The sequence below is a fragment of the Erinaceus europaeus genome, chromosome 18 (genome assembly GCF_950295315.1).
Source record: "Erinaceus europaeus chromosome 18, mEriEur2.1, whole genome shotgun sequence".
NCBI classification, from domain to species: Eukaryota; Metazoa; Chordata; class Mammalia; order Eulipotyphla; family Erinaceidae; genus Erinaceus; species Erinaceus europaeus.
Window position 1 is genome coordinate 61,809,544 of NC_080179.1, and position 13,443 is coordinate 61,822,986.

At 34.9% G+C, this 13,443-nt stretch overlaps 1 protein-coding gene across 2 annotated transcripts in view; it reads left to right on the forward strand.

The window, feature by feature from the left end:
* Positions 1–13,443, forward strand: part of KYNU (kynureninase) — a 126,244-nt gene that overhangs the window by 65,637 nt on the left and 47,164 nt on the right. For both annotated transcript variants that reach the window (XM_007539668.3, XM_016184899.2), the window contains exon 9: positions 12,469–12,567. In XM_007539668.3, the coding sequence (XP_007539730.2) occupies positions 12,469–12,567 (99 nt within the window). The remainder of the gene's footprint in view (positions 1–12,468; positions 12,568–13,443) is intronic.

Consider the following 13,443-nt stretch of genomic DNA (forward strand, 5'->3'; position numbering starts at 1 on the left):
TCCCTCAGAATTATTTTGAACAGTTGAGTGAATACTTACCTGGAAGGGAGATCCCATGATCATGAAGAGTTAAATGTTCTGTAGGTGACTGCTAGGACTCAGGTTTTGAAGTGAACCTGGGACAGAAAAGTTTACCTCAGACACTGTCTACAGTGACAGAGAAGTTAGGAAGGGCTTACAGCAGCATATGACCCTTGTGGTAAGATTTTACATAGTGTAGCCAGAACTAGACCTTCTTCATGTTATTTATTGACAAAAGCATGCATTATATCTAAGTATTGAACAAGGAACAAAAAAGCCTTTTTTCAGGGGTATGCATATTATGACAGGAAATGTTTGACCACTAGGGTATTGTTCTGTAACTCATCAGAACAGGAACTGTAGCCAGAAGGAAACATAAGTGACTGAAGGTAGTCAAACATTATGTTATTCTCCATATAGCTCTCAATAACTGAAGAAATGGAAGAGTAGAAAATCAGCAGTGCAAGTTTGTATCAATAAGCAACTGGCATTATACATCGGGTCTCCAGCAAAAGGCATCTGCCCTGAAGATAGGCTCTCAGCTCTCATAGAGTATTGTAGTATAATAAAGCCAATGACAGTTTAATACAACTTAAGCAATGAATCAGTCAGGAAACTTTAGTATCAGGTATTGTATATATGCCTGTAATGTAAGTTGACATGTTCTATGAACTTTTTAGAAGCAAATTCTAAATTTATAAGGAGTTAACTAGAAACATATCTACCAGTTAATTTCAAGAAATTTTTTTTTAAATTTTTTAACCAGAACACTGTTCATCTCTGGCTTATGGTACGGGGGATTGAACCTGGGACTTTGGAGCCTCAGACATGAGAGCCTTGTCTGCATAACCATTATGCTATCTACCCTCTGCCCTTCAAGTAATAAAATTTAAGAGATTTTTCCAAAAGTGATTTTGTACTCTTCTTTGAAATAGGAGCAAGTTCAGTACATATACAAACTTGGTTGAAAAAATTACCAGTTATATTGAAAAATTAGTATCTAGAAAAATATCTTATGGGAGATTATTTTTTGTTTCTCAACCAAATGTGACTCTCTCAAGATGTATGTGCAATTACCATTTAGTGGATACATTTAATAATTTCTTTAAATCCTCATTGTAGCAGATGAGGTGCATCAAATAGATATGCAAAAATTAAAAATTTTCTCTTCAGCCCAAGAAGTCAGGCAGGCATTATCATTGTCAGAAAGGCTTTGCTTACATTTGGATTATGGTGGTATGGGGGAGTGAACCTTGGACTTTAGAGCCTAGGACATGAGAGTCTGCTTGCATAACCATTATGCTATCTCTCCTACCCTGCTTTTCCGGTTTGATAGTGAGAGCTGTGGCCAAATTTTACCTTTGCACATTAGATCTGACTTAAGATCTTTAACACACTTAAATTTTTATAGAATAACCTCAACACTGAAGTAGAATAATGCCTAATATATACACACCATTCATGTTTGTGTTGTGATATTTGTAGAATAAAATGCTGAGGGGTCAAAGAATATCTCACTAGGTAATGCCATGGTCAAGGCACAAGGTCTACAAACTTCATAAATTTGTAGTAGCATTTTACATATTTGCTTACTTTAAGTACACATGTAAACTTGTGTGTGTATGTGTGTGTGTGTGTGTGTGTGTGTGTGTGAGAGAGAGAGAGACAGACAGAGAGAGAGAGAGAGAGAGAGAGAGAGAGAGAGAGGCAGAAGACAAAGCTAATTTTATGAATTACACATTATATAAAAATCATGGTTTGGTGGAGCATGAGTTGTACCAACAGCTATCTTAGAGAAATGTGAAACTATATCTTTGTGACAACAATCCTGTAAATCAGCGTTTTGTGAAACTGAAAAATATATATATACATATGGCTGTGTTCCTATTAAATTGAATCAGAATTTTTTATGATCTTTACTCTGAAATCAAAATTTTCTTTGCAAATTAGATATCTTTTTCAATTTCTGGTTGTATTCTTTGATACACATAGGACATGCAGACTACTCATGTAAGTCATAAAATATTAAGCAAACTAAATTATGTTTGAAAAAATATTTTCCTTATCTTGGGCATCTGAAATAAATAAAGCAAACTATATTTTATATGAGGTCCTTGCCTGCTGGAAAAAAAATCAATAGAAGAAAAGAGTACTACTTAATTTGTTTTATTTTTTTCATTAGACTTTGCCTTTACTTTTGACAATAAACAGAGAAGATGTTCATTGTTTCTTCTGGTAAAAATATAGATGAAATCGTCTCTTAGATGTACATCCTTTGTTAGATGGTAACGTACTTTTACCTGCAGATTGAGTAATGTTTTAGGATCTCGAGGACTTTATATTTAGCTTTATCTCTAGCCCAAATCCTTTACTCTTTGTCTCCAAATAACATTAGCTCTATCACATAACTTCCTGACCTACAGATGCTGGTTAAATTTCAGGAGCAAAATGTTCCCTATGAGAAATGCCCCCATCTATGTTTTAGCTCTAAATTTGTTAGAATCATCAATAGATGCTTTAAGAAATCCTAGCTTTCTTAAGAAAGGATGAGTCTAATGTCTGCTGTAGTATTTTAGACAGTTGTGAATAATAAAGTATCTGATTGTATGGGTCTATGTCTGTCTCTGTCTCTCCAATCCTAAGAAAATGTCATTGATTAGTAAGTATGTTGATATTATATGTCAGACTCTGGTCTAGGTCTAGTGTGTTTCAGGCACCTGACATATACCTGTAATACGAGGTTCGAAGTCACCAAAGTTTTCACTTCTATTCGAGCACAGAGGTTTCACTGATGAATTTAAGTCAATAGCAGGTTGTTGTAATATGATCTATGGGTGTGCACATTGCAATACTATGAATTTTGGAGTGAATGGGGAAGGTCCCTCACCACTCTGGGTTTGTTTGTTTACTTATTTATTTATGAACTGAATGGAATCAGCATTCTCTTCCTTTTTGCAGGAAGGATATGACTTGATAAAGGGGAGAAAAATAGTCTGGTATGGAGATTCTAAGAACTTCTTTGGATCAGCATTTTTAACTTAAAACATTCTTCTTAGCAAAAAAATAAATAAATAAATAATAAAAATAAATAACTTCACCCCACCTGCAAAAAGGATGACTCAAGAGCACTGAAGCAGGTCTGTAGGTTTCTATCTTTCTCTCTCACTCTCTGTCTTTTCTTCTCCTTTCAATTTTTCTGTCCTATCAAATAAAATAGAAACTAAAAAAAGAAAAAATAATAACTGCCAAGAGAAATGGATTTTTATTGCTGATACCTAGTGATAATTCTGGTTACAATAAATGAAAAGTAATTTAAACTGTGTTGAATTCTTGGTAATGTTAAGAACGTATTCATTAAGTTGTCTTTAGGGGAAAATGATAACACTAAGTATTAAAAGTAGAATTATTCAGGCTTTAGTTCATTTACCCTTAAAACTAGGTCAAAACCATATACTTGTGATTTGACCCAAGCAAAAAAGTTCAAATAATGTAGGAGATAAAACACTACTCAAATTTAGAAGCTATCAGTTTTCCAGGAATCTATTCACATAAGTAGGTAACAACTCTCTGATCCCAAAGTCTTGATGCAGATGTTCCCCATGGACTATCTGGTTAGTTATGAAAATTAGATTGCTAGAATAAATTTGGGGCACTTCTCTTTTTGTCTAAGTCTGATATATAGCACCAACAAAGCTGTTAAACAATTAAATTTTCTTAGGATTGTTTTAATTGAGAAAGAGAGAGAGAGTAGAGCTCCATTCTGATATTTTACATGGTGATGAGGATCAACTCTCACATATGTTTAATTGTTTTTTCTTATATTTATTTATTTATTCATTTTCCCTTTTGTTGCCCTTTTTATTGCTATTGTAGTTATTGATGTCGTCTTTGTTAGATAGGACAGAGAGAAATGGAGAGAGGAGGGGAACACAGAGAGGGGGAAAGAAAGACAGACACCTGCAGACCTGCTTCCCTGTTTGTGAAGCAACTCCCCTGCAGGTGGGGAGCCGGGGGCTCCAACCAGGATCCTTATGCAGGTCCTTGAGCTTCGCGCCACGTGCGCTTAATTCACATATTTTAAATTATTTTATAAGGAAATAATGTTTTACAAGATATTTGTGGTCAGGAGTACAATTTTTTTCAGTCTTCCATTTATGAATACATATTATTTCAAAACTACATATTAATTTCAAAAACGGTAATGTTTTCTGTGACACAATATAATTTGGAAACATTTCCCATAATGCCACAGGTTGGCCATGTGCAATACTGAGTAGTTTCACCACTCCAATTCTGGGAAACATTTTTTTGCTTATCAGCTTGCTTATGTTCATTCCCTACCGTCTGACTTCTCACACTCTGTCACTGCTTCTCCTTCATAGTTTTCTTTAGGATAATTATAGTTAATTGACTTTCCTTTTGAAACTATGAGGGTATGTCTTGATGTAAATGGTCAACAAATCCCTTGCATTCTCTTATTCTCCTTTGCATAGGCTGATAAGTAAATGAATAATTCAGAATGAATTTCATCTTCATGTTCTATCTTACCCTTCAATTTAAACCAGAATTTTCACAGCACCAAAATAAAACGTCAACTTTAATTTCAAGTTAACAGGACTCCTTTTTAATTTAATTAATTTCTTGATTTCTGTACACACTCTTTTTCATGAAACTTGATTTTTTGATTAATAGCTTTTCTTTGTTGGATTTCTTTTCTTTTTTTCTTTTTCAAAAGTTAGTGGTCAGGTAATGGTGCAACTGGTAGAGTGCACCTGTTGCTGTACTCAAGGATTTGGGTTCAAGTCCCCAGTCCCCACTTGGAGGGAGGAAACTTCACAAACTATGAAAGAGTGCTGGAGGTGCCTCTCTCTCTCTCCCTCTCTCCCTCCCTCTTCCCTCTTGACTTTTCACTGTTCCTATCCAATAATAAGTAAATAAACTTTCTGAAAATTTCTAAGTGTGATCATGGCTCCCACAGTCTCTTGACATTGTTCCACATGAGTGACATAGAACAGTGTTCACTTTGTCAGGTCTTCTTGATATGTATAGACATACACATTGTCAGTCATTGTCTCTGGACAGTAGAGATTGATTTGTCATTATTATTTTTCTATAAACTTGCATATTAAGGATATGTTAAAAGATATGTATGAGGGCAGGGGTAGATAACATAATGGTTATGCAAAGAGACTCTCCAGCCAGAGGCTCCAAAGTCCCAGGTTCGATCCCCTGCACCATCATATATCAGAGCAGAGCAGTGCTCTGGTAAGAAAAAAAAAAGATATTTATGTAATTATTACACCTTAACCTTTAAAAGCTACAGTTATCACAAATAGGAGAAGTTCACATACAATTAGAGGGTTAGGGTTATCTATTACAAGCCTCAGCAGACTGGTTGGCACCTGTAATTTGCCCAACATCATGCTAGTGCCATTGCCAAGAACTTTCATTGTAATACGAATATTATGGGAAAGGTCATGGGGATATGAGAGATACCTTCTTATAGACACCTACCAGGGGTCTTGGGGACTACAGCCTAAGTGATTATCCTAATAGCTCAGGATAGAGGCTATATAGCAAGTTTAAAAGTGTTTTATTGAGAGTCAGTCTGTAGCGGTTAAGTGCAGGGGGTACAAAGCACAAGGACCAGTGTAAGGAAGGATCCTTGTTCGAGCCCCCAGCTCCCCACCTGCAGGGGAGTTGCTTCACAAGCGATGAAGCAGGTCTGCAGGTGTCTATCCTTCCCTCCCTCTCTCTGTCTTCCACCTCCTCTCTCCATTTCTCTCTGACCTATCCAACAACAATGACAACATTAATAACTACAGCAATAAAACAACAAGGGCAACAAGAGGGAATAAATAGAATAAAATAAATATTTTTTTAAAAAGTGTTTTATTATCTAACAAGCATAACAACATAGACCAGTTGACTATCAATTCTTCATTTTGCTACAAATGTATTGCATAACTCCCCCTTTGTCCACACTACGTTTGTTACAGTGGTCTTGGTAACTCGTAGGATTATTTTGAGTTGTGAGTATGGAGGAAATTTAATATTAGTTCAAACTAACTCTTCTATAGAATGAATCAATACAATTATTAAAATTTTAAACTTAATGAAATATTAAACTGAATGTTTCCATGTTTCATTTTAGTGAACAAATAAACAATAAATTATATCTAAGAAACTGAGCTAGCTTTTTACATGGGATACTTTAAAAAAAATTTTAAATTATTATTTATTTTCCCTTTTGTTGCCCTCATTGTTTTTATTGTTATTGTAATTATTATTGTTATTCATGATGTCATTGTTTTTGGGTAGGACAGAGATAAATGGAGACAGGAGGGGAAGACAGAGAGGGGGAGAGAAAGACACCTGCAGACCTGCTTCACTGCCTGTGAAGCGACTCCCCTGCAGGTAGGGAACTGGGGGCTCTAACCGAGATCCTTATCGGGTCCTTGTGCTTGGCACCATGTGTGCTTAACCCACTGCACTACCACCTGACCCCTTTACATGACATTCTTACCCCACCCAGCCCCTGAGTATTAAAGTTTCCTCTATTAAATTTTTTTTTAGTAATGTGCTTGTGAGAGACAAGACCACAAACATGTGATACTCAATGTTTAATTTAAATAAACTTTGTACTGTTTATTTGTTCAAGAAATTTCACTTTAAAGGAAGCCAAGTCTGAAAAAATGGTGTACCTCATGAAATTGCAACAAAAGTAAATGACCTCAAATAACAATCTCTTCAAGTTTAACTTAAATTTAGAGACTGCTTATTAAATAATTTTATTCCTACTTTACTTGCCCATAATTTACTTACTTACTAAATAATTATTTATGTTCACATTGTGTAAAAACAGAAAGCAGAAATATTGGAAGATATTCAAAAAGAGGGGGGAGGATGTATAAATAAGGGTGTTTGATGAGAGAGAGGACAGTGCTGGACAAATCACTTTTCCCACAGTAATTATGATCACAATCTGAACTTCACGGGCAAAAGAAGGGGAAAGAATGCTCAAAGAAAGGGCAAAGTTGGGGCTGGGTGGTGGCGCACCTGGTTAAGCACACATATTACAGTGAGCAAGGACCCAGGTTCGAGCCCCCAGTCCCCACCTGCAGGGGGAAAGCTTTGCAAGTGGTGAAGCAGAGCTGCAAGTGTCTATCTGTCCCTCTCTATAGCCCCCATCTCTCTTGATTTCTGGCTTTCTCTGCCTAATAAATAAAGATAATAAAAAAATAATTAAAAAAAAGAAAAGATTAAAAAACAGAAAAGATGAGGATATGTCTACTTGAGACTGGGAAATAGGTAGAACTAGTCTTTAAGAACCATATCAAGGACTGTAAATTAAATGGAAAGTTAAAAGGATGGAGATCCTTTAAAGGAAGTCTCATAATCAGGTGTGAGATGAGAAATACCCACTGAAGTAAAACAGAAGGTATTCCGAATTCCTCCAAGCTTCTGCAGTCCTCTGAGAATTGTTAATAGAAATAAGGTGGCACAGTGTGAATGGGCACTTCTATGGTAATTTAAAACTCTGTTGAAAAATATTTTACTTAAATTTGTACGAAATAAGAATTCCTGTGAGGATTATGAGTTTTCACTTACTTGTATAGTTTCACATACTTTTAGATGTACAATAATGAAAATAATAACCTAATGGTTACAAAGAGATTGTAGAGCACTATTTAGCTTCTTTTCTTTGGTCCTTTTGTTTTTAAGATGCTGCCATCTAGTGAAACTTTTTTTTTTCTTAAATCGCTTTGGGACAATCTTATTTAAATTTGTATCTACGGATCCTCAAAAATAGTTACATTTTAATAATTTAAGGTTTTCTGTCACCAGTGGGGAAAGAATTGTATGTGCATTAATACACATTGCAGAAGCAGCGTGTTCTGTTTTATGTCATACGATAGATGTGACCACAGGGCTTTTAATACTGGGATACTGTAGGTGAAGTGTCATGGTTTCTTCATTATATCATTCTTTATGAATAATTGATGATAAAATAAAACCTCATTTTTCCCTTCAATTTTCTAAGAAAAATGGAATATAAAAACACATATTAAAAGTTAGGTTATAAGACTTGCTTCATTAAAAAATAAATATAATTTTAATTAGAAGTGTCAATCAAAGAAAAAAAAGGAAAAAAGAAAAAGATTTCAAATTCAGAAATTCAGACCACTTTTTTCCCCCAAATGTAATTTCAAGTGAGAGGTGCTGAGTTTGCTCTCTGGCATCATATACGCAAGAGTGATACTCTGGTTTACCTCTTATTAATATATATATATATAGAGAGAGAGAGAGAGAGAGAGAGAGTATCTTTAGTAAAAAGACTGTCTTGAAACAAAATTGTGTGTGTAAAAACCAACATTACCACTGGCTTTCTGCAAATCTAGGTTTGGATAACCTATAAATTTAGTTATAGATTAATTCTATTTCTTCCATACTACCCCCAAAATATAGTAGAATGGCTTTCATTTACTGATGACATGCATTGCTCTTTGGTAGGGAATAAGAAAAAAGCACAAACTAGTTCCTCAAATTCTTTCTTTTGTATATTACTTTATTTTAACGAGAGTTACAGAGAAAGGCAGAGACCAGAGCACTGCTCAGCTGGCAATTAAAACTGAGACCTCAGAGCCTCAGGCATTAGAGTCTTTTGCATAGTCATTATGATGTCTCCCCAGCCCAGTAAAATGCTTTTATTAATAAAATGCTTATGCATTATATCATAATTAGCAAAATCTATAGTTAACTGGCTCTTAAATATATTGTTTCTTTATGGAAACTAGGACTGTAGGGAAAGAGTCATCAATTCTTTACTGTAACACATAATATAATAAATATTTTAGACTTAGCCATATGGTTTCTGTTCTAGCTATTGGATTTTGCTTCTGAAAGTGGCCAGAACTTTCAACAAATGAAGCTGAATTGTTCAAAAATAAATGTATTTATTAAAATGGATTATAGCTGTGTCCCTTTATTGAAGGGAAAGTACCTTTGATCATATTTTGAGGATATTTATCCTTAAGAGGTGCTACGATCAGTCTTTTATAATTTATTTACTTCTGAAACTCCTATCAATAAATTGGTTTCTCTAAGCTGTAGGAAATATCAAGTTATGAAAACATAATTTTACATGAGCACATAGTAATCAAACAATAGAAGAACTCAAAGGTTAAATATTTTTACAAAACATATTATCAGCCAATTTAATGATTAAAGTTTTTTTTTTAATTCGTGTTCATGAACAAAGTTGCCTTAACAGAAAATGTATCACCATGACATCTATGTAAATCTTTTAACATTCTGACTTGAAGAAACCAAAATAGTTTTGATGATTAGTCATTAAGTTAAAAGTTACTATTTGGGTAAAATTTGAAACATACACATTTATGGCTCTAAGTTGTGCTCCTGAGAAATGAATGAAAAGAGAGGTTAAATTTTACCTTAGAACAACAAATGCCTCTAGAAGAAAATATAAAATATGTGGAACAATACAAGAAATAAGTAACTATTACAAAATAGACTTCAGATTGTTAAGAAACCAACAGTGGCTTAGTCATTGTGTAGGGAGAACATAGGGTAGAATAGAAGTGGACTTTGAAATTCAGTACCAAACGTGGACATTTAATGAATCATCTTGATAGCAGCTGCTGTAGTATCTAGTTCAGATCTTGGTCAGATGGTCATACAATCTCACTTGTGGCATCTATGTTCATGTAAAGAGAGGTAAGGAGAGCAGCTGAGTAAGCAATTCCAGACTGAACTCAAGTAAAGACAACTCTGTATTTCTTTCAGCTTCTATCTGGGCTACCAGGTTTGCCCAAGCAAGACCTCCTCAAAATGTTGGAAGAGGATAAGAGAGAGAACAAATTACCTGGCTGATCCCTAATGAGCGAGGAATATATGCACTCCATAGTGAAAGAAACTGAAAAGTCATGTGACGAAAAACAGGAAAAGGCACAATAAACAGAACCATTAATGCAATCTATATGTATCAATGCCATATATATCACAAATCTTGATTTGATTAAATATCAATGTGAAATTGGATTAAGTTTAAATAAACTGAAAATTTCTATTGGCTCCAAGTTAGAAGGAGTAAAGTTATTGTTCTCATACTTTTTAGTAACCTGAAGATTTTGCAGTCTTTAAAAGTCATTGAGAAAATAAAAGTTTTGATATTATGTTTGAGTGTACAATATTTGTAACTAAAATGAAGTTTTAAAAGGCTTGTTTTGGGGCCAGGAGGTGGTACATGGGGTTAAGCGCACATGTTACTATGTGCAAGAGGCCTAGGTTCAAGGCCCCACTCTTCACCAGATAGTGGATGCTTCACGAGAAGTGAAACAAGCACTGCAGTTGTCTGTCTGTCTGTCTCTCTCTCTCTCTCTGTCCGTCTGTCTGCCCCTCCCTTCTCACTTTCTCTCTGTCCTATCCAATAAGAAATAGAAGGAAAAATGTATTATTATAACAGTAACAGAAACAAATATAATACATACTCAAAGAAACAATTAACTGTTGGGGAGATCATATTATATTTTCTGAGAAATTATTTTATTTGACAAATCTCTACCTTTTGGATTAGTAGAAAATAGTTGTTTTTACTTTTGTATCTGTATCTACATTGAATTTTTTTATTTTTCCCCGCATGGCTATACCAAAATGAAAGAAACTTGTCCTTGTGCAGATAGCTAGACAATATATTAGTTGTGGATATATGATATGATATTACACCAGAATTTGACAAGTGAGAATTTTGGGTGTAGTTGTTTGGAATGGAAAAAGAAACCACTGAACTGTATGTAGTTTGTAACACTAAAATATGTTTACTGGTTCTTTAACATTTGATCATGTGGAAAAATTATTTTCTGTTTTTATCATTGGGGCTTCACGTCTTTGGGAAACATCTAGATATAGAAAGTGATAGAGGGAAAGAAGGAAAGACACCATATCATGGAAGCTTCCTCCAATATAACAAGGGGAGAAAATATTGTTTAACTGACTTACATGTAGTTTCAAAATCTTTTCATCTTTTACTACAATGTGCTATATTTACAAGGTTATGTAACACAAATAAGACAAATACAACTTTTCCAAAAATTGAATTTCTCTAAAAAATTATTAGTAGTATTTTTTACCAGCGAGGTAACTCATCTGGGTAATCTACTTGCTTTGGCCATGTGTATGGACCTTGTTCAAATCTGGCCTCTGCTGCACTGGTACCATCTTCTTCCTCCCCTCCCGTTTTGTTGTCTCAATTTATCTGAGGGGGGAAAAAAACAACTTTTCTTTTTGTTGCTAGCAAATATTATGACTTGCTATAATTTCCTTCATTTGAAAAAGAATGTTGGTCAAACATACACACATGAATTACAGTGTCTTAATTGTTTTCATGTAAAAAAAATAATAAAAATGGCTAGTTCATTTAAAACTCAAACAACTACACAAGTACATTAACGTTGGAACAATTGTCATCCTTTAGTACAGTATAGTCAATTATTTTATAGTACTTCCCATGTTCAACCTTCGAAATATTAGCGCTAAAGTATTGAGATTTAATAGCCAGATTTAATCTTCCAGCTTTACCAAAGAGGTTTAAAAACAAACAAAAGAAAACAAAGAAATCAATGCTGGGAAACATGCCTGCAGCCTCTGCATGGGAAATAACACCGATGTCCACCTGACCCAAGTTTTAGTACATTTTATAGAGAGAAAGAACAATGCACTTCTCCATCCTCTATGGGGTTCTGTTGGTGCTCCGACATGGTGCTGAGAGTAAAATTCAGAGCCCAATACATAGAAAAATGGGTTCCTCCCAATGCTGTCATCTTCTGGGTCTTAATCAAGAAGTATTTTAAGTGAAATTATTTGTTTCCTTCTGCAGATAAGTGATTTTGACATGTTGTGACTGCCAGTGATGCCCACACTGCCTCAATTGATGCTAGAATGACAGTTGTTGTACCCATCACTGCTTATGAAATTGCTTTTATAAGGACTGTGTAAAGATTTAGTTATTTCATGAAATAGAGAGAGAGAGAGAGAGAGAGAGAGTGAGAGAGGGAGAGGGAGAGGGAAAAGGGAAAAGGGAAAAGGGAAAAGGGAAAAGGGAAAAGGGAAAAGGGAAAAGGGAGAGGGAAGAGGGAGAGGGAAGAGGGAGAGGGAAGAGGGAGAGGGAAGAGGGAGAGGAAGAGAGAAAGGAAACGCACCAGAGTTCCATCAAATACAGTGCCAGGATCTTGCCTCAGCCTCACACATAAAGTCATTCACTCTACCTGGAGAACTTGACCATTTTGAATTGAATGAGTTGGGTATTTTCAAGAATTGATATTCACACAGTGTAATAAATAAGCCATATTTATTTGTCATAAAAAAATCTCAAAAAGTGTTTGTACTTACAATTCCTAGTCATTGACCAGCCCTTCTGTTCTTCCCCAGGGTTGTTTTGTTGGCTTTGATCTAGCACATGCTGTTGGAAATGTTGAACTCCACTTACATGACTGGGGAGTTGATTTTGCTTGCTGGTGTTCCTATAAGGTACGGGCTAGTTAATTTCTATATATATTTTTATTCCACATTGACCTCATTCTAAATAAAAAGCAGGATACATTGGCAAGTATGATTATTCTACTTGCATTCTCCTTTGCTTTATTACTATATTTTCTGATTTTTCTTAATAATGTTATATATCGTAGATAAGTATAACAGATATTTAAAACCTGATATTTCTATGCACTAAATTCTTGAGTTTTTAGGTTATTATTTAAAAGTCAAGGGGGGACTGTGGAAAAATTCCAATATTTATATTAAATTTATTTTGATTGTCCTAATGTGATATTTCTATATGTATAAACAAAATTATAATAAAATATATATAACTAGGATCTTTCACTTGTACAACTATTCCAGATCATCTTTTTATTTATATAAAGTAAGAGAGAGAAAGAGGTCGCCACAACACCAAAGCTTCCTCCATTCCTACAATCCCTCCAATGTAGTGCTCTAGGGGCCTAAATTTGGGTTGCATGCATGCAATGCAAACATCCTACACAGTGAAATACATCTCTGGCCCTATACTGATATGTGAAGACTAAATATTTGGCAGGGAGCATATGGATGAAATCAACATTTTGCTTTTAACTTAAAATATACTTTTATGTGGTCTGGGAGGTGGTGCAGTGGTTAAGGAACTAGACTCTCAAGCATGAGATTCAATCCCCAGCAGCACATGTACCATATTGATGTCTGGCTCTTTCTCTCTCTCCTCCTACCTTTCTCATATATATACTTTTATTTGTAAATACTTTGAAACGACTGAGTCACTTATTAGCAGGAGGGAGAGAAGGAGAGAGAATCGAAGCATCACTCTGATACGTGGGATGTCAGGGATTGAACTCCAGACCTCATGCTTGA